This window comes from Phoenix dactylifera, chromosome 7 (assembly GCF_051530095.1).
Source record: "Phoenix dactylifera cultivar Ajwa chromosome 7, Ajwa_hap1_PhDact_Kaust_v1.1, whole genome shotgun sequence".
NCBI lineage: Eukaryota > Viridiplantae > Streptophyta > Magnoliopsida > Arecales > Arecaceae > Phoenix > Phoenix dactylifera.
In genome coordinates, this window is record NC_143196.1 from 32,570,850 (window position 1) to 32,598,143 (window position 27,294).

Consider the following 27,294-nt stretch of genomic DNA (forward strand, 5'->3'; position numbering starts at 1 on the left):
AGGAAGGGGGCGCAAGAAAAGGAGTTTGATGTTTTCACCAAAAAAAAAAAAAGGAGTTTGATGTCGAGGGTGGCGACGGAGACTTCACTTTTTGCATCTTCTGGGTTCGCGTGAATCGCGTCTTATTTTTTAAAACAAACAATTACGGGAAACGCTCTGGGTCAAAACGGCAATTCTACGCATGCACGTGCAAGTTGGTCGCCCATAAACAGCTGTTATTTTGTTAAAAAATAATACATGACATTTTTTTTTCTACGAATAAACGTGCAATTTTTTTTTCACAAAATGAGATTTTAAAGATTGAACTTCGACCGAGGGAGTGGAGAAGTTTTGGGAGGGGGAAGGCGAGGGCCGAAGAACGAAGATAGGCTTATGGTGGAGAGTGCCCATGTGCAGGCGGCAGAGCTCAGTTGCATTATACCGATTTTGATAGCTCGGGATATCTGGGGTTCTCATTTTGTTTTGGCAGCATTCCGTACGGTGTTTTTCACCTAAAAGCCCCCATCTTTGAGTTTCCTCAAGGTCAATTTTGATGGGTCCGTCTTGGACGGAGGTATGTGGGGCGATGCGGGTTTCATTATTCAGGACCCGTCTGCCAGGACCGTGGCTGCAAGGGGCAGTCAACTTTTCGACATACCGATTCCGAATGCGGAGCTGAGGGTCACTTGAGCAGGCCTTCGTCGCACCTGGTATATTTTATAGGCCAGTTCTATTGTCTTAGAGAAGGACTCGGCCACGGTCATTAGCTGGATCTGGGGGGCCAAGGGGTAATGGTTGCGTCTACCTTTTGCTCCGAGATATCTGTGCATTGGTGAGGGACAGAGGGGCCTTCAAGCCAAGCATGTTTTCCGCAAAGCTAGTGGAGTTGCAGATTATGTGGCTGATCATGTAGTCAGTCATTCTGGCAGTATCCTGTAGGTTGGAGATGAGAAGTTGTTCTTAGTACTTCGAGATAATTTGTTTTTTAATTTTATTGGATGTATTCATACTCGTCAGATATGATCCATCCGTTTTAGCAAGCATACGAGAAAAAAAAAAAAAAACACGGAAGGCGGAAAGGACATTGGGGTGGTAGGATGGATAACGGATTTCCGCATACCTACTTCTATGCGGATTTAACTCCGCACGGATGGTTATGATTCCATCCGAATGAAAGCCTACCGGTGCTCTATACGCATTACCGGGAGGTGGGTGTCCGCATATTTAGTTCTATGCGGACCTCTAATCTGCAGAACTAATATATGCGCTCGCCCGCAGGCGACACTTATGTTGTTTTCCCAGTATCACTTGTGATGCGGCTGCCCGCGTATTTAATTTTATACAATTTTCTTCCGCATAGAACCTTTATGAGCAGGTCCTCATGTGTCCATCTGAAACATATTCGCATCTTGTGAGCGGATTCCTCTGTCGCTCGATCAAGATCGGATGGTCGATGTTTAGAATGTTTTCATCGATCCCCGTCAGCACCTCCTCCCCTGACGTAACTCCTCCCAGCGGAACCAACGCTGCCGTCGGCGCCTCCGCCCTTGAAGCCGTCGACATGGCGGCGGAGACAACTGCAGGGGAAGGCAGTGGAAGGCGAGGGAGGGTAGGGCGGCGGAGACAAGGAACCGGCGAAGCCTTCTTAAAAAGTTCTAATTCTCGGTTTCTTTTTCCAAGAATGATGGTTTACATTTATAAAAGTATAACTTCAAAATGCTTACGGAATGTTTTTAAAAATAAATTGCACAAGATTTGAGCATTAATTGTAGGGGTGCTATCAAGGTTGGAGATCGGGTATGGGTACCTGTCGAATATTAAATATTAATTATATCTTTAGAGATAATCAAAGCTAAGCAATCCGTGCTTTCATAAGTTTATAAGCATCCAATATATACTAAAAAAATTAAATTATGAATAATAAACACTTGTAGGTATGTATATATGTATATATTTTATTTTCATTATCTCATTATATATATATAGTGAAACAGAGGATTAATTCGCATTATTAATTTAGGAGTATTATCAATTAGTATTAAAATATGTACTAGTATAATAATTAACTAATATTTAGTTTAGTAATTAATATTTAATTTTTATTTAATTAGTTGACTTATTAATTACTTGATATTTTATTTTTTTATATTATAGTATTTTTTTAATTTTATAGAGTATAGAGATAAAGTATAGAGAAAGAGACAAAAAGATAGAATTTAGTTTGCATAAGGGAACCCAATGTCTACACCATATCAAAATAGAATCAAAACAAAAAAAAAATGTAAGTGGAATTCCCTAAAGAAGTATTAGTATATATGTATAACTAGAAGTACTAGTATGAATAAAGCCTTTTAAGTTGTTATGTATGTGTATACGTTTGATCACTAGATTAAAAAGTATAAAATAGTAACATCAGTGTGGCAAGAGCAGAGGGTATTTCTATCCGACCAAAAAACATCTCATTCTTGTAAAAAGGAACAATACATATTAAAGTAGCAAAACTAGCTGTTTTTTTTTCATTACTCAAAGATTTCACTTATTTAAAATAATATTTAATGCGAATGATTTATTTTTTCCTTTATATGGTTGGATTGAATCGAGAAAAGAGTATGTTTGATTAAAAAGAAAAAGCGAGAGAGAGAATTCAGCCACACCTTACCTGAAGCCAAATTGACTCATAGAACCTGCCGGACCAACCCCCTGGCATCCCAAAAACTTGTAAAGTTCCAGACTAAAAGATTAAGTCTTGCAGCAAGAATTTTCATATCATTTGCACCTAAACTCAGTTTACAAAATAAAAATGGTAGCAACCAGATACAGAGATTTGTAAATTGTTTAAAGTTCACTATACTTATACCATTCTATTATTATATAGATACGTAGTATAGTATAAGATGATGAGATGTACCAAATGTTGGTACAGTATGAAACTGCATACCGGTTTAGTACGGATATAGAATGATACAGTACTGATTGGTACAATAAACTTTGATACTTCCCTTTGAAGATAACATTGTCTCATAACCAAGCACAAACTTTTGTCTTTTCCCTTCTCTAGGGGTTTGGAACATACTTTGAAGGCTCGCATATACCACCACCAGAATACCAGTCGGCAATTCTGCCCACAAGGCAACTGCTAACCAACTTCTGATGTGTTAACATAAGATCTGCCATGCTGACGATCAACTGCCACGTCACGCATGCTCCCTGAGACCCCAACAGAGACACCATGCAAGAAATAGCAAAATTATTATTTTTCTTGTGAAAGAGTTACTATTTTCTATTACATACTAATTACATCAGCACAAATGTCTCAACCAAGGCAAATAAAAGAAAGATACTACTACAACATTAAAGTATTCAATGGAAACATGAATGACACAACAGCTGTACACCAGATTTGGGAATGTTCTGAAGCCAAGATTTGGGAATGACACAACAGCTGTACAACATTACTACAAACATTCAAGTTGGAGCTCAAGAAGCCTTCTTGCTCCTATACCTAATTGCACAGAAAACATAAACCAGAAGGTTCAGAAAACTGAGCCCAGCTAAAAGCCAGAAGAAATAATCAAGATGCCCTTCATTTAAGTTGTCAGGAATCCATCCAGTCTTCCCTCCTAGAGTTGTTATATATGTCACAACTGTCAGAATCAGAGAGCTTAGGTAATTCCCCAGTGCGGTTGTGAGGAGTGAAAGCGCACTGCAGAGACTTCGCATGGCATCGGGAGACTGATCATAGAAAAACTCAAGCTGCCCAATGAATGTAAATACTTCTGCTGCTCCAACTAAGAAATATTGAGGTATCTGCCAGAAAATGCTCAATGGAACTGCCACTTTTTGGTGCTCCAAATGCTCAGCCTTCACAATGCCCAAACGTTTTATCTCCACCAGTGCTGCCGCCGCCATTGCCAATATTGATATGAATAGTCCAATGCCCATCCTCTGTAGTTCTGAAAAACCTCTCTCCTTGCCCGTGAACCTCCTTACTATTGGAACAAGAATCCTGTCATAGATTGGAACCCATATGATAACACTGATCACATCAAAGGTTGATAGAGATGCAGGGGGAATGGTGAATGAGCCAACTGTTGCATCTAGAACCATCCCTTGTTCCACAAACATGGTAGAGATCTGTGCATAGACTGCAGAGAAAACAATGGTAGTGGCCCAGATGGGGAACATCCGTACCAGTATCTTCAGTTCTTCCACCTGAGTGACTGTGCAGAGCCTCCAGGGATTGGACAAACTTTCAGTCTTCAAATCAAGATCTGACACAGTAGCAGCCTTGTCGAGAAACCTGCAGTACAAGTTTACTAATATTTAGCAGTTCAACATGCAATATCTGGAAGAAACAGCAAAAGAATTACTGTATACAAAAACCTAGCTACTAAAAAACATAGCACATCTAAAGAAAGTATTAGCTACTGAAAAATGTTATATATATTAAGAAAAAGTCACAAGTCAGACCATGTCGGACAGTTGATAATAATCATCAGTTTTTAGCAGAAATAATGATCCATCACTCAAATTTCATGATTTGATTTGATTAAAACAGAAAGGACATATGCTTTGTTTTTAGATCTTAGTTGATAATATATTGTCAAGATAAATGCTTGTTTGATGTCTATCATTAAAGTAAAACCAAGTAAATCAGCCCACTGTTGGCTAATTTCCAATAGCAAGATAAGAGTTTTACATGAACTGAAGAAAAAATGAAAATTTACACAGTTACTAAGTGAATACAGCTTTAAGTTGAAAAGTCATGAATTTTATAAAATCAAATACACAGCATATCAAAAATGGGGATGCAAACACCTTTAGAAGGTACCAAAGCAAAAATGACGAACAATTTGATGGAACCCTATTCACCATGAACTTACAAAAATTAACTGATTTCGTTCATTTTTTGAAATGATTTCAATAAACTCTTCTAGTTTATAATCTGGCATTACAATTTACTTCGATGATGTCCTCTTATGATATGATAGATAACCGATTTCTAAGACTGACCATTGTTGGCAGATTATGGATTCTTAAAAGAAGTACCACAGAGATTGCAAGAGAATCTCTTGACAATTTGCAACCTAAATTTCATCCGCAAGGATTTTCAATCAGCCAATTGCATGTCTATAGATGCACGTCCAGACTGAGTAGCAGAATTACTTAAGGACTTGACTCGAGATTAATGCAACAATCAAATCTTTTGAGATATAAATGAAGTTAAGAGATGTACTTAAGTTCGTCAGTGTGCTCCAATTTTCTACTCCCTTCAATTGCTGAAGCTTTGTCCGGTAGTTCATATAGGAGAGAACTATCATGAGGGACATCTAACTTCCATTTACGAAGAGAAGCTACAGCCACCTGGCACATTCTTGTAATAGGGCTTCCTCCTGGTTTTTGAAATCTATAGAGTGTGGTGCCTGCGAAAAAACTTATAATGGCTAGGGCCATGAACAATGTAGGAATACCAAAGCCCAAACCCCACCCATAGTTGTCTTGCACCCACACAAGAAAACTGCTGGATATAAGAGCACCAATATTCACAGAGAAATAAAACCAATTAAAGAAGGATCCCTTCTTCACTCTCTCTGCTGGATCAGTGTCATCAAATTGATCAGCACCAAAGGAAGAGACACAGGGTTTAATTCCTCCAGTCCCTAATGCAATCAGATAGAGACCGACAAAGAAAATAGCATATTGGGATAGACTTGCTTCTGGGCAAACAGATTTCACACATGATGGAGGCTTAAAGGCAGGAACTGATGCTGAAAGGGTCAATGTACCCATTCCCTACACCCAAAACAGTAGCATAATTAATTTCCAAATTAAATAATATGGAACAAACAGATCATAAGTCACAAACAGAGCAACCAAACACATGATTACAAGCATACCAAAAAAGATACATGATTACAAGAAGAAAAAATGAGAGAAAAAGTACTTGTACTTACAACAAAGTATATTGTTGAGAAGACTGCTATAGTCCAGTACCTCCCCCAGTATGCATCAGCCAATATTGCTCCAATCAAGGGGGTGATGTAGCAAGTTCCTTGCCAAGTTGTGACATTTCTTGCAGCAGAGACATTTCCCTCATGTAGTTTTTTGGTGAGGTAAGTGACAAGATTGGTTGCTATTCCGTAGTAGGCCAAACGTTCACAACATTCAGTCCCTGTGATTTGGTTATAGAATCTTGAGTGCAGCAATTATGCATAGCTAATATATAATGGGCTAAACAGTATCAAACAGTATCAAGTAATGTTAATACCTAAGATGAAAGGGCATGCTCTCCAATTGCCTGTGCCATTCTTTAAGACAGGATTTCCATTTATGTCAACTGATCCATCTCCCGTGTATGGTCCTTTATTTCCATTCTACATATCAAACAACAGATATCCAATGTGATGGAATTTTATAAAGTTCTAAATAATCAGAGACTAGAAGGTGCGTGAATTTTAAAAGAGTCCTATCAACTAGCATAACAAAATGAATGGAATATAATTCGCATTTACAATGTCAATTGTGTAACTGAAATCAGATCAAAACTGAGATTTAGACTTTGCAATGGCAACCCAAACCTTCATTCTGATGACAACTTCTAAATGATGTTTTGATCAAAAACATTTTTTCCCTATTTAAGAACTATTAAGCTCAGGCTTTAAGCAAAGGTTACAAAAAACAGCTAAATGAAAATAATCCCAGGTAACAAATTACCCGGCTGTGCCACCTTTATCAGACAGGTCAAGCACCTTGGGGGAAGACATGCAAGGACTGTTTGAGTTACAGCACGTAAAACCTACCATCCATAAATCAGTAATAGAAACTTATGAGCAGTTGCATCTGAAACCATTCCCTTCATCTGCATATTGGTCGCTGCTTCCAATTATCTTACGGAAGGTTCTTAGTATTTACTTTGCTCAATCATTCTTGACGCCTACAGACCTTTAGAATTGCGAACCCTAGTTTCCTGTTTTCTTTTCAATTTCTGTTTTTTATTTTCCTATTGTATGATGGAGATTAAATAATCTAATCTCATTTTTCAAGGATCTGGGACATGTTCTTATAAAGATCTAATCTTTCCAAGGCTTCACGTCAAAGCACGACCAAATGAATCATGACACACCCAAATTGGAGAGGATTTATTCACCCAACTCCATCAGAAAGCAAAAAAATCTGAAAGACGGATACAAGTCAATAGCTAAAACACAATTTCTTACATTAGTACCAATCATCCTCAGATTCACAACGAAACAATCATTAATAAAAGAAATAAATCCATTACAGAACTTCCTAAATCGAACGAAGATAGATAGGCCAAAATTTTCATCGGAATCTAAAGCTATGAAAGAAGAAAGCAGACCTCTTCCGATAAGAGAACGTCTTCCAAGAGCGATCTCTGATCTTCCTCCTGAGAGCCCATGGATCGAAAGCCGAAAGAGAGAGAGGGGGATTCCGCAATAAAAGGCTAGTGAATTAGGGATTCGAAGGGATTTTTTAACAACGAGGTAATCATCGAGAGACTAGCTGGGAGTGGAATGCTTCCGCTGACGGGGAGAGAGAAGATTTAAGACCGAGCATCGAGACGACGGTGAAATGGCAAAGGCCAGCCTTTCCCTTATCATTTTTTATTGGTTCCAACTTCCAGTCCAGGTTCAGGCAAGAGAAGTGGGTTGCATCTTTTGCACGAAAGAAGAAATTACGTTCCTTCGCATACAGCCATCGTTGGATCACCAACCACACAGATCTCAAAGCATTCTGAATCCATAATTCACAAAGCGATCACTCCTCCCTTCATCCCTCTCCCTATTCAACTCTTCTCTCTCCCTTCTCTTTCTTTGCTCTCCTCTCTGCGTCCCCTTCTCTTCGGTGAGCTTTTCGGCAGTCTCCGGCAGTGATTCCTTGCGGCGCTTCGGTCCGAGTGGTAACACTCGATGCTGAGGAATCTCCATTTCCCGATTGGTTAGTGGCATGGATACCAATCTTGGATTTGCTCTGTTTTGGTGTTAGCTGTGGATTTCCTCGTAACTGGACGAGCTGGCGATCGAGAACCACCAAAAGATCAGCTTCTGTGGAGCAAGCAGAATAAAGTGATGGTAAAGTTTCGATTTTCGCACGTTGTTTGCTGAAAATGGGATCTTTGGGGCTGGGTTTTGATCTGGAGACGGGGGTTTGGGTGCAGGTGGGTTCGCTGAGAATGGTCCGCCATGACTGAGGCCGCTTCTGAAGACGAGCTTCTTTGTTCCCTGTGAGGTTCATGCCGATTCAACAAAAACAGATGCAATATGTAATTTTTGGATTGCATAGGGCGGGCTCTTTATTCCTATTGCCTCGCCAACCACAAGGACCACCACGTTGTTCAGGTATTCGTTCTTATTCTTCTCATAGAATCTTTGAAAGAAACCAAGAAAAGGATTTTGATTTTTTTTTTTTCCTTTCGGGATTTTGTTTTAGATTCGGAGGTCATCGTGCCATAACATGATAAGGTGTCAGAGGCGTCGAAGCTCAACAAGAGGCTGCAGCCGAGGCCTGGGAAGAGGGTGACCAACACCTACGAGATTTGCGGCCGGAGCCTCCTCGATTCCTTCCGGTATTTGATGATATTAGACATTATTCTGAAAGATTTCGGATTTCTATAAGCAAGACTCCTCCTTGCTTCAAATGTCTTTTTTTACCACCTCCGGCTTGTGGAGTCCATGGTCTCCGAGGAGAGCGATCTCATCTTCCCCAGCCTCGAGTTCTCAGCCCAGGCCCTTGTCTCCTTCCCTGAAGAAATACGTCGGCTTGCTCCCACACCCGATCTTCATCCTCCTCTTGTCAACTACTCTGTTTCTTCTTCCTCTTATTTTATTAATCTCTGTAAAGAACTGAAGCACAGGGAATGCCACCTTAATTTAATCTCCATGCAAAGAGTTCAATTCTCGTATGTACTTTCAGTTTCCAAACCTAGCCCAAAGATAGAGTTTGATCTTGATTTTGAATTGATGGCTCTAGAAATGTGAAGATCTCGTTAACAATAACTTTGTTTCTTAATCCATAACCACATTCTTTAGCATCTTTTTTGTTGTATAGGAGCCAAATTTCTGTGATTTTGGCAACTAATTGTGGATGGAAACATTGTGGGAGCAGTTGATAGTTCCATTCACCAGAGCTAATAAAGAAACCTTCATCAATTTTTAGTCAGCCATGGTTTCTATATTAATAGGAATTGTGAGAGCCTGCACTGGTGCGTATTTAGCTCCAAATCAGTTATGGAAAAATTTTGGATACTTATATAAGACCAATAAATATATAAAGTAGGTATTTTGAGTGAGGTTCAGAATTGTTATAAATAATATCAAAGCAAACCCGATCCATCGCCATGTAGACTAGAAAATATTGCAACTCGAGCCGATGTTTGGAATTGGATTTGACTGGTTTTGGCTGCGGTACAATTTTTTCTGCTGCTTTACTAAGCAGATCTTTGTGCCAGTAAAAAATGGAATACCCCATCCTCCATCTTCTTCAGGCTGATAGATCACCTCCCATGAGATCAAATGTAGCTTTCTTTGTTCAGTATTGTGACCCTACAAGAAACATCTAATTTTTTTTTCAATCCACCTTATAACTGCTTGTGGCATCTAGCTACTAGGCATTATTTGAACTGGCCAAACTGATTATATCAGTCGTCTTCCAGCCATAGATAGAAATTTCCATTTCCAAGATTCTAATCTTGCTGCAATATGGTCCTTGATGAATTGAAATCAATTGCAGATGATCCACTCTCTATGACAGGTACGCCCAAATATTCTCTAAAGATGTTTGAATGGGGGATCTGAAGGATTGAAGCGAGCTTTATGACTTTCCTTCAGGTGTTTTTGGACTAAAGATTACCGAAGATTTGTTGAGATTTACCGGCTGGTGACACTACTTGTAATAAATGGGCCAGCTGGACTTGGCCTTACCATAGTCGGCAGACCCAAGCCGACTCTACCCTAGGAGTAAGGGATCGCGATCCCCCTGCTCCAGCTGGTTTGAATGGCCACATGGCTGTTGAGCGGTTGTAATCGCCGAACGGCCGACCGTTACGGCCGTTCGACCGAGCTCCCCCACACCTCCGAGGTCTATAAAAACCCTACATCCCACAGGCAAAGCCTGGGATTTGGCAAAGGGCTAGAATGTAGGGAGAGGAACAGAAAGAAGAAGAAGAAGGGGGAAGGACCCTGCGGTCGCCGCAGGCCCTCAGCCATAAGCGTTATTGGAGTTCATATAAATTTGTTTTAAGATAGTTTTTTTTGGAAATACCTTATCCAACTAAATTCTCTTTTTCTATTATATTTCTATCTATATTTTTTGGTCCAAGCACAACGTAATAACTACCTTAGAGTTTTAAAAGTTTTAAAATTTCACATAACGCACTTCTTGTTACAAGCAAATACTTAAAGGAGTTTTTTTTTTCTTTAACCATTATTATTATGGAATAGTATTGTACGACAACCAATGGGATAGAAATACCTTGAATCTCAGGACTGGAAGTAGCAATAATACAGGGAGTCATGCTAAGCCTACTTCTGATGCATCAACATGCCTAGATATCTTTCTTTTCTTTTTTGATAGAAGGGGACGTAGATAGCCACGCGGCTTTTATTGATCTGATCAAAAGAATACAAAGTTCAGAAGCTGCTAAGAGGAAGAGGCAACAATCTAAGGAAGCAAAGCTCTGCTACAAATAGAGTGGAAAGAAGCAGAGAAAAAAGAAACTGAAAAAAGCAGTGGAGCACCAGCACTCAGACAAAATGTTCTCCATTCAATCTGTTGCAAGAATGGATGTAGGGAACCTCACAAAATAAATCAGAATTTCTTGCAGCATAGAATCCAACAGTGGCATGCCCAGGTCTCAGACAGCATAACCATCAAATCCTCACATGTAGGACTAGAGAAATAAAAGTTTCAACCAACCTTTCTGGGGTACACATACCCCAACGGAAGCATCACGCAAGCAAAAATATGTTACTTATCAATTATCATATAATATTATCATCTTCCTGATCTAAAACATCACATAGGAAGGATACTTCTACATGGTTAAGTGACACATCTATAACCATTCTAGCATCTTGTAAAAGTATTTGTACACAACAAAGACAGAGTTCAAGAAGCCTTCTTGCTTTTATACTTCATGGCACAGTAAACATAAACTAGAAGGTTCAACAAACCGAGTGCAGCTAGAAGCCAGAAGAAGAAATCGAGATGCCCTTCATTTAAATTATCAGAAATCCACCCAGTCTTCCCTCCTTGGGTTGTTATATGTGTCACAATGGTCAGGATCAGAGAGCTTAGGTAATTCCCCAGTGCATTTGTGACAAATGATAGCGCACTACAGAGACTTCTCATGGCATCAGGAGACTGATCATAGAAAAATTCGAGCTGCCCGATGGCTGTGAATACTTCTGCCGCTCCAGCCAAGACATGCTGAGGTATCTGCCAGAAGATGCTGAGGGGAACTGCCACTTTTTGGTGCTCCAAATGCTCAGCCTTTGCGATGCTCAAACGCTTTATCTCCAGCAGTGCTGCTGCAGCCATTGCCAGTATAGATATGAAAAGGCCGATACCCATCCTCTGCAATTCTGAAAAGCCTCTCTCATTGCCCGTGAATCTCCTTGCTAATGGCACAAGAACCCTGTCGTAGACTGGAATCCATAAGATAACACTGATCGCATTAAAGGTAGATAGAGATGCAGGAGGAATGCTGAAGGAAGCAATGGTCGTCTCAAGAACCATCCCTTGTTCGACAAACAATGTAGAGATCTGCGCAATGACAGCAGCAAACACAATGCTGGTAGCCCAGATGGGGAAGATGCGTACCAATAACTTCAGTTCTTCCACCTGAGTGACTGTGCAGAGCCTCCATGGGTTGGAGAAGCTTTCGATCCTCTCATCAAGATCTAAAACTGTTGCAGCCTTGTCAAGAAACCTGAAGTTCATATTTGTTAATATTGCACAGTTCAACATGCCATACCAAGAAGAAATCATAACAGATTATTGCATATATTTATATGTAAATACATATTATAACTCGTGTATATGTAAATTTCATAGCATATTTAGACAAAATGCTAGCTACTGAAAACATAGTGTCTAAAAATAGTTGATCATGCACTTGTGAAACAACTGATATAATCATCTTTTTATTTTTTCCTCTCTGTATACTATTTAGTAAATCAGTCCACAGTTGGCTTATCTCCAACAGAAAAACATTGGTTTCATATGATGTGAAGGTAAAATGGAGGTATGCACATGGGGGACAGACCTCGAACTACAAACTAGTCCTGTGTGGAAGTGGTCAATTCGCTCTTTGCTTTAAATGTGTCTGGTTATCTAAATTGATCTATTACTTTCTTCATTATTTGTAACAGTTCTTTACTTAGGTGGGTGGAATTTCTTTCCGGGACGAGTGGGTGAATCATGTAGTTCTTAAGCTCCTTACTGTAGTTGGAATAAGTATGAAATATTCTGCAAGTTGATAATAACTTTCAGCTGAGTAAACTCATCTATGATCTTTATAATCTCTCATACACAGAAAATGGAAACTAAATATATACACAAACTCTTTTAGAAAGTAACAATGCAAACATTACGAACAAGTTGGCTAAACCCCATTCGCAACGTACTTGTAAAGACTAAGATATTTTCTGAATCTTTTTGCAGTGATTTATTAGCAATTCTTCCGGTTCTAATCTGATTTTATAATTCTATTTGATGCTTTCCGCTTATGATATATACCAAACAAGTGATTTCTGAGACTGACCATCATCGACAACTTATGGATTCTTAAAAGATGTTACATAGAGATAGCAAGAGAACCTCTTGGCAACTTATGTACATAAGAATCTCCAGTTAGCCCTTTTACAAATCTAAAGATGCATGTCCTGCCTGAGTAGCAAAATGACTTAAGAGGACTTGGCTCAAGATTCATTTAACATTTAAAGAAGTAAGAAAAGTTCAGAGATGTACTTGAGTTCATCTGTGTGCTCCAACTTTCTACTCCCTTTGATTGCTGAGGCTTTGCCTGGTAGTTCATGGAGAAGAGAACTATCATGGGGGACATCTACCTTCCACTTGCGAAGAGAAGCTACGACCACCTGGCATACTCTTGTAATAGGACTTCCACCCGGTTTTTGAAATCTATAAAGTGAGGTCCCTGAGAAAAAACTTATAATGGCCAGGCCCATAAACAGTGTAGGAATACCAAAGCCCAGAGCCCACCCATAACTGTCTTGCACCCACACAAGAAAACTGCTGGATAAAAGTGCACCGATATTCACAGAGAAATAAAACCAATTAAAAAAGGATCCCTTCTTCACTCTTTCTGCTCGATCTGTATCGTCGAATTGATCAGCACCAAGGGAGGAGATACAAGGTTTAATTCCACCAGACCCTAATGCAATCAGATAGAGACCAATAAAGAGAACAGCATATTGAGCTGGTCTTGCTTCTGGGCAAATTGATCCTGCACAGGATGGAGGCCTGAAGGCAGGAACTGATGCTGAAAGGGTCAAAGTACCCATTCCCTACAACCAAAACAGTAGCATCATAATCTCCTGAATTAAATAATATGGACAAAACAGATCATAAGTCACAAAACAAAGAGACCAAACAGATGCAGTTATGATTACAAAAAGGAGAAAAAAATATTTGTTGTACCGTACTTACTATAAAGTATATTGTCAAGAAGACTGCAATTGTCCAGTACCTTCCCCAGTATGCATCAGCCGATATTGCTCCAATCAGGGGGGTGAGGTAGCAAGTCCCTTGCCAAGTTGTGACATTTCTTGCTGCAGGGGCATTTCCCTCATGTAATTTTTTTGCAAGGTAAGCAACAAGATTGGTTGCTATTCCATAGTAAGCCAAACGTTCACAACATTCAGTCCCTGTGATTTGGTTATAGAATCTTGAGCACTGCGATTATGGGTAGTTGATAAATAATAGGCTAAACAGTATCAAGTAATCTTAATACCTAAAATAAAGGGGCATGCTCTCCAATTGCCAGTGCCATTCTTTAGGACTGGATTTCCATGAATGTCGACCGATCCATCTCCTGTGTATGGTCCTCCATTTCCATTCTACAGATAAAACAGCATAAACCAAATATGATGAAATTTTATATGAGTCCTAAACTATCAGAAAAGCTGGAAGGTATGCGAAGTTTTGGACAATCGCACTGACTGGCACGATAAAATGGATGAAATAGAATCAGAAATCAAAATCTCAACCATATGAATACAAGCATTCTTGAAGAAAAAGTGTGTGAAATATGTTACTATACCTACTAACTGGCATGATAAAATGAATGGAGTAAAATTAGCATTCACAACTCAGACTTTTAACTGTAATCACTCAAAAAGATGTATAACCATAAGCAGAGTCCTGAATCATGCAATCAAATAGACCATAAGCAGTCCTGAATTATGCAATCAAATAGTTAGATCAAAACTGCATCCAGAACTAGACTTTGCAATGGCAAGCCGGATCTTCATTTCCATGAAAATTTTTGCATGATAATTTGATAAAAAGAAATGATTTTTCTTTTTTGTATTGAAAACTATTAAGGTCAAGCTCTCTGCAAAGCAGATAGCTAAAGTTATCTCAGTCAACTAGTTACCAAGTCGTGACATTTCTATTGGACAGATTAAGTACTACAGAAGGGAAAAAATTCCCGGCTATTTGAGTTGGAGCACGTCAATCTACAATCTTCAGAACAACAATAAAAAATTTGAGCAGTTGCATCTGAAAGCTCTTTTTATCTGCTCGTCGGTCATTGCCTTCTAATCATCTAACAGATTCTAAAGAAGAAAAAGAAGAAGATTCACGATATTTTTTTATTTTTTTTCAAGCAAAATGGTGGAGACTGGAGAAGACAATCGCACAAAATGGACACAAAAAAGAGAAGCAATAAAAGGAAAATATGAAAAAGAAAATGAGAAAAGAAAAGAGGAAAAAAAAGAAGATTCATTGTACTTAGTTTGGTTAATCATTCTTTTTTTGTTCTTCTTTCTTGTGGGCTAGGGCTGAAGGAAGCAGTAATTGGGTTGAGGATGGGATTCGAACCTGGTATCCAACACCCAATAACTTAAACAATTGAGCCAATTGACACTCTCAACTTTGCTTGATCATTCCTGATGCATGCAGATTGTGAGGACTTAGATCACTAATTTCTTTTCAGTTTTCAAATTTTGGTGCTTAATTTCTATTCTAACAGGTCTGTCTATTGTATAGTGGAGATTAGATAATCTAATGTCACTTCTCGAAGACCTTGGATTATGAATTCCTATCAAGATCTATTTTTTCCAACACCACCTCAGGCCGCAGCCATATGAACTATGATCCCATTAGACTTCCCCAAATCTTTCTTTTTCTTTTTTGATGTAAAGGGAGGTTCACGACTAGACTAACCCAAATCTATCAGAAATCAAAAATCTGAAAAATAGATAACAATCCATAGATAACAGAAAATTTGTTACCATAACATTAATCTTTCTCAAATCCACATTGAATGATTTAAGAATTTACCAAACTAAGGAACCCCGAATCGAGGAGCAAATCTAAGGAAGCAACAAAATAATAATAATAATAATCTTTGTCTGCGACAAAGAGACGAACCTCTGATGAGAGCCCATCTTCCAACAGCAATTTTGGTTTCTCCTCCTGAGAGCCCATGGATGGAGACTCAGAGAGAGAGGAGAAGGTTAAGGATTCCAGGGATTTCCCGCCCGAGAAATGAGACAGAGCACCAATTTTATTTTTTTGAAGAGAGTTTTTTAGCAGTGTTGCCTTTAAAACAGCACATAACTTTGTGACGCGTGTCGATACACAAAGTTTTGTTCAAGAGTGGCCACGATGCCACTGATTAAATTATTTACGTAATTTCTCAAAAACAAGAATGGTTTATAGACAAGTAGCAGCACAAGATGTCTGTTAATTAACATTCCTGCTACTTGTTTTCATTAATGATCTAAAATTTAATCCCCGTTATTATATATTTACGCATAACTATGTGCAAAATAAACATGAAATTCTTTATATATTGAAAAAATTCCAAATATGAGCCAATGAATGCGTACAAAATAGAATGGAGAATTTTGCACGAGAGTCTCCATGCAAAAAATTATGTCAATAATATTGATATTATAAGTATTGGCCCTGCATGATGCATAGGATATGATATTTTTCTCATTTTTCTCATTATAATTGAAATACTATATAATAATATAATAAATCATAATTAAAAAAAGATTTTAATGGTTAAACTTCTGTTGCATGTTAAGTAATAAACTTTAATGATGGTTGACTACATTAATACCAGTATCATTAATATATTTTATATATTGAGCAATAAACTTTGATGATGGCCGAGTATGATAATACCCGCATCTACATAGGAGAGAGGACTTCATCACAAGTTGAGCCTCCATTATATATATAGGTAATAGATAATAGATATGCAGAAAATACTGTTAAATATAAACTACAAAATTTATAAGGACTAAACATAAAATTTGACGATGAATCAACTTATCCTCCTTAAGATGCATGTGTAATGAGAAAAGGCATGAGTAAATTAAACATGAATTCTATTCTTCCATCAAAACAGTTGAGAACATAAGTTTCATTTCATCATTTATTTTATTTGCTCTGATTTTAATACAATATATCTGAAAAATCTCTAGAGTTGCCAACTAAAATCAAATAAAAGAAGCAGGTGGATATGTGTGGGTCTCCACTCTTTGGGAGTTTGAGCTAAATAATACAAACAAATTCTAGCACATGCAGTACATATGAGAGATATGGCATAATTTTATTTCCAAAGGAATTACAACTTATGCATTAGGGTTTAAACTATCTTTATTTTAGCCCTTATGCTATGAGTGGTTGTCTTCTAATGGAACCAGTGGAACGTTCTGTTAGAACATGCCATAAGTGATGCGTGCTTCAAATTACTGCATATCAATCATTGGGAAAATGCTAGTATTTGTATAATACAGTTGCCACAAAGCTTGAGCCAACACTACATACTTAGATAATGTTTGGCATAATTTTTATTTTTTAAAAAATTAAAAATTATTTTTTGCGAAAACCAAAAAATTGAAGCTCGCTTAGCCGTAAAAATGGTGAAATTGGTGGCGGCCGATGATAGATGGTAATAGTCGATGATCACCATGACAGATAGCGTTAGAAGCAACTAATGAAGGCCACGAATTGGGAGCGATAAATGGTGGCCGGCAATGGCTGGTGACGGATGGAGGCGGTGGCTGGCAATATTGATACGCCGTGGAGATAGTCGCAAAAAAAAAAAAAAAAAAATCAAAAACATAATTTTTGACTTTTATAATTTTTACAAATTGGTTGCTAATTCCAAAAAACTGAAGATAAAAATTGGATTATGAAACACTACAATGCCTCGATTTGTATGTTTCTGATAAAAAAAACTTGAAACTTGAAAACTGACAAACATGCCGGACAAAGACTTACCCAAGAAGCAACATTAATTTCAAAAAAAATCTCAACCATCAAATAACCACCTTCCATCAAAGACATTCTCTGGACTTGGCCATTGCTGGACACAATGCCAGAGTTCTAGCCATAGTGAGGGCGAGAGAGTCCACCATGCTGTGTATAAAAGCTCGTTTAGCTTATTAACTCCAAAAAAAAAAAAAAAACCTTGCTGAGCCAATCATCAGCATGCCTACGCAATAGTGAAAACTAGAAGTCTCTGCAATCTGCCTCTTCAATATCTAAGGGATTACAATTTTGTTTCCTTCTTCTATAGCTCTTGTTCATCCTCTTATGCCTTCCAGCAGATTGTATTATGCTTCAGAGGAGGTACCAGACGTGTTATGAAATTGGTTGTGAAAAATTGACTGGTTTTTGTTTCAGAACTCTCTTAAGTCGGACTTTTCTTTATGGAGCTTGTAGCCATTCTTTATCTTAGTGCTTATTTTAATGTCTCATTTTGATGTGGGAAGGGATACAATAACTTGATCTTCTGAGATCAGAAAAATAGAGCTCTTCATGTTCAAAAGAGACGGGTATAGCAGAAAAGTGTTAGGCCAGAAAATCTTTATGAAATTGCTTGAAACTTTCAGGCAATAAATGCCCCTGTTTGTTAGTCTGAATGAGATTTTTTCCTCCAGTGCTTCTTCTTACGAGCATTAACAATTCCTGTCCTGATTATCAGACACTCGGTTTGGAGTCATTTAGCTTCTTTTTCCGACATGCATTCCTCTTCTTCCTTGACAATGTAACTTATCTCTACCCCTCATCTTTGTTGTAAATACGATTAATCTTTAATAAAAACCGGGTGGCTTCTTTTGCCTCCCTTTACATAAAAAAAGAACTCTACTAGCTTGAAGAGGAGTTGTACAAGAGGCATTGTATATGACAGTTTAGAAAAGCTTCATCGCCTTGGCACTAAGCACATAAAAGTAGAGAGGGAGGGGGATCTAATGGTGTCCGATTGTTTCTCTTAGCTTAAGCATTGCACTCCTCAAAAAAAAAAAAAAAAAAAAAATCTCATGCGTTACAGTACGTGACTAATTAATACTTCATATGTAAAATTTCACAGCTCGAATCCACTTACGTCACCTCAAATAAGATAACCCAAAATTTTGAAATTTCTCTCTTCTCTGAAAGAATCTTCTGAGAAATAAAAATTCTCTCTCACTGTACCTTTGTCACCAAAGAGATGGCTTGTTCGCATCTTCAGCCACAAGCACACAGGGACAGTTTCTTTGATAGGAGATTAAAGCATGTATCACCTACCTTCCATCATAGTAATGGTTACTTCATTTGAGGAACCAATACCTCTCTTTTGACAATCTTCTCCACTTACCTGACCTTCACGAGCATGGAAGGCTGGTTGATTCAGTGAAGGAAGGCTTACATTACTACCACCCAGCTGGGAAACAACAGCTGACATTGTAGGTCTATCTTGAGCACTTTTTTGCACACATGATAGTCCCACATGGATGCATCTCAGCAACTCTTCTTCGCAATAGGAATTGCCTAGTTGTGGATCCACTAGCTCTAAGGCCCTCCCATCCTCCCAAAGCTCCCATGCCTGTCATGAAAAGAAAAATGTTACACAGTGCATCAAATTGGTTTATACATGTTTCCCAATAGCTCGTTATTAATTCAAAGATTGACGAACATGCTTACGTAATTTAAAAGATTCAAAGAGCCGTTCATGCCCTGAGAACCAGAAACCTTCTCGCCACTGATAATTTCTAGGAGCAACACTCCATAGCTGAAGACATCAGTCTTTTCAGAGAAATGCCCCCATAGAGCGTACTCAGGAGGCATATAGCCACTACAGAGAGAGGGAACAATGATTAGTTGATCGCTAGCATCAGTTTTTTTCATCTAAGAGTTTAATATTAAAGTTCACTTGAAGAAAGATTTCACTTACTATGTCCCAACAACCCTTCTTGTCTTTCCTTGCTCTTGATTTCCTTCAAATATTCTTGCTATTCCAAAGTCTGATATCTTTGGGTTCAACTCGGCATCCAAAAGAACGTTACTAGCTTTTAGATCTCTGTGGATAACTTTCAGTCTAGAGTACTTGTGGAGGTAGAGGAGTCCTTGAGCAATCCCATCAATTATTCTCTTGCGTTTACTCCAATCCAATATTGCTCCCTTGGTCGGATCTGATTCAAATTCCAATTAAAAAAATTGAATAGTTATTTACTTGGTTATAGAATGAAAAAATATAAGACAAATGCTTCAACAGCGGGGTAACAAGAAGGTCATAATGGCACAAGATTATCCAATTAGTCCATTATCCTTTTTCCATGTTCCTGAAGAAATTGCTGATAGTTTTCCATCCTTGCATCCAAAAGTGGAGAAAAACTACATCACGATATTCAAATAATTTGATCGCATAGAAATTTCTCCTTTCTATGTGGAACTAGTGCATCATAAGCAGTGAGCAAAAAATGCATGTTTAAAGAAGCTCACCGAAGAGGATGGAATCCAAACTTTTATTGGGCATGTACTCATAGATCAGCATCTTCTCTTCTCCTTGAGTGTAGAAACCTAGAAGTCTCACAAGGTTCATGTGTTGTAGCCTAGCAATCAGAATAACCTCATTCTTGAACTCCTCAAGTCCTTGTCCTGAACTATCTGAAAGTCTTTTAATAGCCACTTCCTGCCCATTAGGTAATTTACCCTGCCAACAAAACCAACATCTGTTGCATGACTGTAGACACAAGAAGAAATTATTGAAAGTGTAAGTCCTCCAAATTCAACGATTTATTGCATATAACTGAAAGAACTAGTTAGCCAAAAAAAAGAAGAAGGAGAAAGCTAATTACCTTGTACACCTCCCCAAAACCACCCTTTCCTAGCTTACTTTCTTCCGCGAAATTGTCAGTAGCAGCAGCAATAGTGCCTAAACTGAATAGAGACAACTCTGCACTTATATTGACATCATCTGTTGACATGCGGCTATGTGCTACATTAGCTCCAAAACCAAGTAATGAGTGACTTTCGCATTGTTCGATCTTTGCTGCAATCAACAAATAGCCCAACAATCAGGTGTAAAGTTTGATCTATTCCAATGAGCATAGCTATCTATGAAGCACGTCTTACCTTTTCCTTGCAACTTCTTTTTCCAGAGGCTACGGAGGCATAATTGCAAGAAAAACAAAGATAAACAGATTGTTGCAACTATAATTATGATCAACTTTTCCTTGTCCACTGGAACATGTGTTTCGTCGTCCTCATCATCATCCTCATCTGGAAGAAGACAGTATAATTTCAAAACCATTTGGTATGCGACGCCATTTGGTGAGAAGAACAACTTGAAGTTTTTGTGTGTTGTAGGTAAATGTGTGCATGAATCGACAATAGCAGAAACTTAAAATTGCAGATTACAAGAAGCTCATGAACAAGCACATCAAGAGTGACTTCGAGTACTCATTATTCTCGAAAGGGAAAAGGATTCTATGGAGACCAAACTCTAGCAGGGCATGCGAAGAATATGCTGAGCTGAATCTACTTGCTACTAATATATGTGGGTTCTATGGAGACCAAACTCTTTTTTTCTTCTTCGTAGGCTCACCGAAGTTCTAGAGTTCATGACAGACTTGGCATACCTCAACTTGCATCATTGCCTATTGCATTTTATACAAGATTTGATAATGTTTGCATCAATTTGTTAAATGATGGAGTGTAGAAACATATCTAACATGATACCTAAATTAAAAATTGATCGACAATAAATATATAGAATAAATAGCTAATAATAAAAATGTTTGAAAGCAATAAACAAGTAGAACAGAAAGCTAATTTTCTGATAAATTTGCACAAAATCTATGTAAGACTTTAATTATGTTGAATATCTTACGAAATCGGCTATATATAATATTATACAAATTTCACTCAAAACTTGCGCACCTGAAAAGAGCTGGTGCCAATGGATTGATCCTAATATTAAAGTATCGCATATAATATTGAACCCGCAAGAATAAAAAAATAGTTTTTAATAAATATTTAGTTTTTTATTTAAAAAAAGTCTATTTATTCAAACCTATGCTGGGCGACGATAGCCATCAACGCTAGCGCCCTCCACGGGCGGCTGATTTTGTGGGTTGTAAGGTGGGCGGGGGCTTTTTGGCTTTTTGCCCTATCCCCAATTATCGACGCAACTTGATTGAGCGCCACAATGATTGACCCAACTTGTTACCTAAAAAATCTAGCCGGTCCAGCTCCAATATAGATCCATCTATTAACCTACGCCAGTTTGTGTTTAGCTCAAAAAACCGGCCCAACTTGGTTCAAAGTCTTCCAATTTTGATGCAACCGGCGTTCACTTCCACATTCATCTAAACCCATTTTAGACCCGGTCTGAAACGTCTATGTTCCAGTTCTGCGAAGGATCTGCTGTTTATGTTCACAGCCAACGATATATGCAACACCTGTGGATCACCCGAGGAAGCCCAAAATATTTCTAATCTAGCGCTCTTTTTTTTTTAACAGCCAATCACCAGCAACCACGTCATTAGCTAACTGTGGCCCACCAAAATGCATTGGGAAAAAAGTTATGCGACGCGTACCTAGATCTGAAGCCGCCAATCGGACGTACACATCCTGGCCGCCGCTCGGGAACTCCCTCAGGTCCATCAAATCTTCCACCCAATAAACGCACCCAGTAACACCCCCACTGATATCAGCGGCTGTGTAGCCCACACACGAGCAGTTGGCCAAGCACACCCTCTTGCACTCCTCCAGTCCCATACTCCGGTTGACGATAGCGGTCGCGGTATCTGGAAGCTTCAACTCAGTCACCCTCCTGAAACCGTCCCGGCTCCCGCACCTCAGGCCGGTCCGCCTCGCACAACCGGCGGTCCAGTTCCCGACTGACCGCGGCTCGAACCCATTTACACACTTACAGACCGGATTCGAGTCCATGTTGCAGACCCCGAACGGCCCGCAACTCCCGTACCTGTCGCACAGGTCCTTGGGTGCGGACCAGGACACGACCCAGGACTGGGTCTGGTTCGCCCATATGAACCGCTGCAGCTGCCCGGCCTGGTCCAGCACCAGCCTCGTAATCATAGATGGGTCGTTCAGCTCGTGCTCGTAGTAGGTCTCGTTCTCGTTGGAGACGAAGGCGTAGGTGAACAAAGTGCTGTAGGATTTCATCTCCGGGGTGCCGCTGAGCCGCAGGCCGTTCCACGGCCCGGTTCGGTAGACCGGCTTCGACCGGCCCCAGAGGATGATCTGGGGAAGGCCGTTCTCGTCTAACCGGACGGTATAATCACCGAAGGAGGCGTCGCCGGAGTTCTTCCAGGAAGTGAGGCCGAGGGGGAGCCGAGAGGAGAACCGCATCCCGGGAAGCCACGTGTCGGTCGGGCATTGGAAGGTCTGCCATGCAACGCCGACGAGAAGTGCGTCCGCTGCATCGCGCAGCACGAAGTTGCCGGAGTCGAGGAGCTGGGCGACGGGTCGGGAGAAGTCAACCGGGTCGGTGTACCAGATCGGGTGGTTCGAGCCGTTGGTGAGGAGGAGCTCACCGGCGGGGCCGAGCTGGAGGTGGCCGGTGCGGTCCGGGAGGGGGCTGGCCCGGTTGGCGACCCAGACGACGGTCTGGACGGGGATGTGCTTGTACCAGATGCCGAGGTGGCGGTGGGTCGACCCAACCGGGCTGAAGAAGCCGAGCTCGAAGGTACCTCGGGCCGAGACCAGGGTCTGGCCGTCTCGGATGGATTGGGTCCGGGTAAGGGTGTCAGTGGCCAAGGAAAGAGAGAACAGGAAGGAGAGGAGGAGGAGGAGGAAGGGAGGCAAACTGCTCTTTGGCTTTGCTATGGCTCCGAGTTTCATTTTGGAAAGGAGATGACTAGGATGTTAATCAGCAAATTAAGCTATTTGCAAGTCTGGTCAGGCATTAGTTGGGCATGCGATGATCTCTTGGAGTAGTGGCTGGAGAAGTCTCCTTTAAAGGAAATTCCTCTCTTGGTCTTGGTGGTGGTGGGGTGCGGGCCTCTCCGTACGTGTGCGTGTTCAGCAAGTTGTAAACTTTGGACTGGGTTTGGCAATTTATAAAAGTTTTTCCTACCCGTAATTATAAGCTTCCTGTCTATTTCATAAGTATTTTTGTAATATTTCATATCAAATTTAATATAATATTTGTTTGTTAGATGGAGGGGTAGATTCATTAAAATTCGACCGATCCAATTTTTTGTTCGAATTCTAATTTTGGATCCAAATCTGATTCGATTGAAAATTGAGTTGGATCGGGTCGGAGTCGGATCCAGATCCAAGTCAGTTGGATTCGGTTCAGATCGAATCGGATATTTTTTTTTTTTTGCATTTTTGGAAAAGTATTTGGGTAAACCTAATTTGGTCATATCATAATTATGATGTGCTGGTTGACCCATGACTCGAAAGGCTTGCCAAAAGTCAGCGGTGACCTTGGGTCAGCACAGGTGACCCATGACTAACTAAGTCGGTCTACAAGCCAAATGTCATACCAGGCTATTTTTTATCCATATGACTGATTGGACGGAAGTTGGTGTCTCCCAGCTCCCCTCTCACGAGGGCAAAAAATATCCCAGGCCTTCTTCCAAAATCCAATTCCATTGCAGAAAATCGGCACATGACCCATATTCAGTTCAGCGTTCCCTGACTTCCTCCCTGCAAAAGTTAAAAAAAACAGAAACCAAAAAACAGAAGGAAAAAAAAAAAAAAAAAAAAGCCAGCCACCGAGACACCAGAGATATCAACAGTGTAATGGATCGAGAGAGAATACCGACGGACCAATAGTTTCATGACCCACACAAAAAAAAACTTTTTTTTGCTTTCCCCCCCCCCCCCCCTCTCTCTCTCTCTCTCTCTCTCTCTCTCTCTCTCTCCGGTCCATTCGGATTAGGGCTGGAAGTGGGCCGGGCCGGGTCGGGCCAAACCCCTACCCAAGCCCGGCCCGAATTTTTTTTCCGGGATTCGGGCCGGGCCGGGGCCCGAAAAATTTTTAAGAAACAAGGCCCGAGCCCGGCCCGAGCCCGGCCCGAGCCCATTTGGGCCGGCCCAGTTGGGCCCTAACCTGGGCCGGCCCGTTTGGGGTATGCACTTGGCTCATTTCCTAACAACATGAGCTTAATCAAGCCCGTCGTCAAGCCAAGCCTGAGCTGCTCATGAACATCTTTCTTTTGTTTGGAGCCCTATATATGGCCTTGCAGACAATTTCCGGGCAAGAGTTTTATGGAGCACCATTTGATCTGGTAAAAATCACCACCTCACTTTGCTATTAAAGAAAAAAAAAATCGCGCTCTTGCACCGAATCTTTAGAACATGAAGGTCAGAACTCAGAAATAACAAAATTATATTGTGCTGAAAGTTAAAGAATGGTCAGCATCAAACTCCATATCTTTTAGTTTCCAAAGCAAATACGACCTCAACCATTATAAAGCACATAATAACATTTCCATATATAGCCTGTTAAGAGAAAGAAAATGCAATGATAAATCAACTAAACCCACTTGAAGTTCAAAATTTAGCCACTGAGGTATGATGCCTTTGAAACTAAATGGGCAGTTCTCATCAAAATCTGGGTTTTATTTGAACAATGCTAGATTAGCAGATCAACTGCTACACTTTCCGAAAATTATAAACGAGAAGGAAGATAGATGGCAAGAAAGGAGAAGAGGGTTTGGACTGGGAGGTGAAAGGATGGAGGGTTTACGACTTACGAGTGCTTGCGTCCGATCTTTCTGACGTATTCGAGGAAGAAGGCCGCAATGCCGAGCGCCAAGATCAACGCCTGCGAAGTGAGAAGAAGAGAAATAAACAATCGATCGTGAGAGGAAATAGGAAAGGGGGATTAGGTTTACGGTTTGAGATGGGAGGGGGGGGAGACGAACCAGAGTCCAGAGAGGACAGGAAGAGGGAGAGGGCGAGATGGGGATCGGGGAAGAGAGACGATGGTCTTGCCTCTGCGCTCCCCCGCTCTCGTCTTGCCTCTGCGCTCGCGGACTAGACGAAGAAGACGATGGTCGACGAGCTCTGGCGGACTAGATGAAGAAGACGATGGTCGACGATGGCGGCGGCTCTGGCGGACGGCTAGGGCTGGCTTAGAGACGATGGTCGGGCTGGCTTAGAGACGATGGCGGACGGCTAGGGCTGGAGAAGTGGAGCTGTGGAGGCTAGAGAGTAGAGACGATGATAAAATCCCCAAATGCCAAATCCCGTGAGCCCTAAAGCCTAAACCGGTTAGTCCCACACTCCCACTCCCAAATGCAATTCGGGCCGCCAATTTGGGCTTGGTTCGGGCTGTCATTGGGCTCGGGCTTGGTCCGGGCCAGGGCCGGGCCAATGGGAAACCCGAGCCCGGCCCGAAATAAATTTGGGCTTAAGTTTGCAGCCCGAGCTCGGCCCGAAATTCATTGGGTCGAGCCCATAGCCCGGCCCGCAGGCGGCCCAGCCCGATGGGCTTCGGGCCGGCCCGAGCCCACTTCCAGCCCTAATTCGGATCGAGTCAGATCCGTTCGGTAAACTCAGATATGATCCAGAAAATAATTTAGGTCCAACTTTAGGATCCGACCCAGAACGTAGGTCCTAAAATTCGGATCGGGTTGTATCTACGCGGGTTGGGCCGGGTCGGATCTTGGATCGACCCGACCCATTTGCAGCCTTATTAAAACCTCAGAGAAGTAAGAGTCTGGTAACATCCAACAAAACGTTTGGAGGTCAAGTTGACGTCCACAATGTGCATGGGACCATCCATTTCTACTCCTCTAGCTATTCGGAAGATGATCTGCTGGTTGATTGTCATCTCTGCAATCATGATTGGCTTTAAAACCAACAAGTGAAGCTACAAGATACCATAATGCTTTATAGGTTGGAAAGAGAATTTAATATCTAAACCATATGTAATGTAAGCGCAAATAAGAATGCTCATTATTGGCTCGTGATGTTCATTTCGGCCGACTACAGCTCACCAGAAAGACTGACCAATTAGAGTTTGCTACAACGCCAGCGCGTGGCCGATTGAGAGCGGCTATCTGGCAAGCCCAATGCTATGCGATCGAGTTCACATCTCAAGAGCTCCTCATAGTTTGCAGCATTTTAGCAAGGGGCCCCAACGATCACCAAAATCATGCCGATGTGACAAACAAGACGTCATCACATGCGAGATACTTGCGTCTAATATTCGGGACGTACTGAGGCTAGTCATTTTTGGCCGGCCCACGTGCCCTAATTTTTTCGTGGTAGGTAAACTTTTCCACCTACACAATCATCAAAAAAGAGAGAACCCAAAGGGGTAAGTGCTCAGAGCTCGCAAAGGGCTCCGCCTCTGATAGAACCACAGACGGTCCTAGTGGTGATCCCTAAACAATTTCAGGTACTTCTCTAATAGGTTTAGGCACTGACCGTTGCGATTCAACATATGCGACAGGCATTTGCCTCTCAGCAGCTGCAGGAAACTTTTAAACAGTGCTGTCGTGAAGACCTGGAGCGCCCAAATCTCACTCCCCACTAGGGGGTAGGAACCATTTTTCTAGCTTTCCCGTCATCACAGCTTCGGCAAGGCTCCCCACAGCCACCACACTCAGCCGTGGAGTCAGATGAAGGAAGGCCAGTCTTGATCTACTGACTCGTCCTCTTGGGAGGAGCCAGCATCCAGCCATTGTTCCTCCGACCAACTAGATAAGGCTTGCAAGAGGGAAGCCAGCCTCGACCACAAGCTCGAGGGGATGCATCGGCACCTCAAAGACCTGTGGCAGTATCAAGCCAGGAAAGGCCGAAACGTGGAGTTCACTATCGAACCCCTATTCTCAACAAAGA

At 40.8% G+C, this 27,294-nt stretch overlaps 3 protein-coding genes and 1 long non-coding RNA gene across 5 annotated transcripts; 1 reads left to right on the plus strand and 3 right to left on the minus strand.

The window, feature by feature from the left end:
* Positions 1 to 3,232: 3,232 nt before the first annotated feature.
* Positions 3,233 to 7,659, minus strand: LOC120109213 (protein NRT1/ PTR FAMILY 8.3-like). The gene is made up of 5 exons (XM_039122956.3): positions 7,340 to 7,659; positions 6,248 to 6,353; positions 5,934 to 6,151; positions 5,216 to 5,772; positions 3,233 to 4,279 (listed from the first exon to the last, which is right to left on the minus strand). Exons 1-5 carry the CDS (start codon positions 7,397 to 7,399, stop codon positions 3,457 to 3,459), a joined length of 1,764 nt encoding a protein of 587 aa, XP_038978884.1. The 5' UTR covers positions 7,400 to 7,659; the 3' UTR covers positions 3,233 to 3,456.
* A 93-nt stretch (positions 7,660 to 7,752) lies between these two features.
* Positions 7,753 to 8,880, plus strand: LOC120109215 (uncharacterized). Its single transcript, XR_005510198.3, has 3 exons — positions 7,753 to 8,072; positions 8,159 to 8,339; positions 8,431 to 8,880. It is a non-coding gene; the product is annotated as an uncharacterized LOC120109215 (long non-coding RNA).
* A 2,133-nt stretch (positions 8,881 to 11,013) lies between these two features.
* Positions 11,014 to 15,880, minus strand: LOC103713071 (protein NRT1/ PTR FAMILY 8.3-like). Its single transcript, XM_008799839.4, has 5 exons — positions 15,616 to 15,880; positions 13,973 to 14,078; positions 13,669 to 13,886; positions 12,970 to 13,526; positions 11,014 to 11,929 (listed from the first exon to the last, which is right to left on the minus strand). The coding sequence occupies exons 1-5, from the start codon at positions 15,670 to 15,672 to the stop codon at positions 11,107 to 11,109; spliced, it is 1,761 nt and encodes a 586-aa protein (XP_008798061.2). The 5' UTR covers positions 15,673 to 15,880; the 3' UTR covers positions 11,014 to 11,106.
* A 2,396-nt stretch (positions 15,881 to 18,276) lies between these two features.
* Positions 18,277 to 23,414, minus strand: LOC103713731 (G-type lectin S-receptor-like serine/threonine-protein kinase At4g27290). 2 transcript variants are annotated; one of them, XM_008800750.6, is made up of 7 exons: positions 22,068 to 23,414; positions 20,602 to 20,748; positions 20,325 to 20,518; positions 19,969 to 20,179; positions 19,421 to 19,658; positions 19,171 to 19,321; positions 18,277 to 19,072 (listed from the first exon to the last, which is right to left on the minus strand). In XM_008800750.6, exons 1-7 carry the CDS (start codon positions 23,332 to 23,334, stop codon positions 18,767 to 18,769), a joined length of 2,514 nt encoding a protein of 837 aa, XP_008798972.4. In that variant the 5' UTR covers positions 23,335 to 23,414; the 3' UTR covers positions 18,277 to 18,766. The 2 variants fall into 2 exon arrangements, with proteins under 2 accessions (XP_008798972.4, XP_038983038.3); XM_039127110.3 differs by having other exon boundaries at positions 18,636 to 19,072; positions 19,969 to 20,209; positions 22,068 to 23,411.
* Positions 23,415 to 27,294: the final 3,880 nt, after the last annotated feature.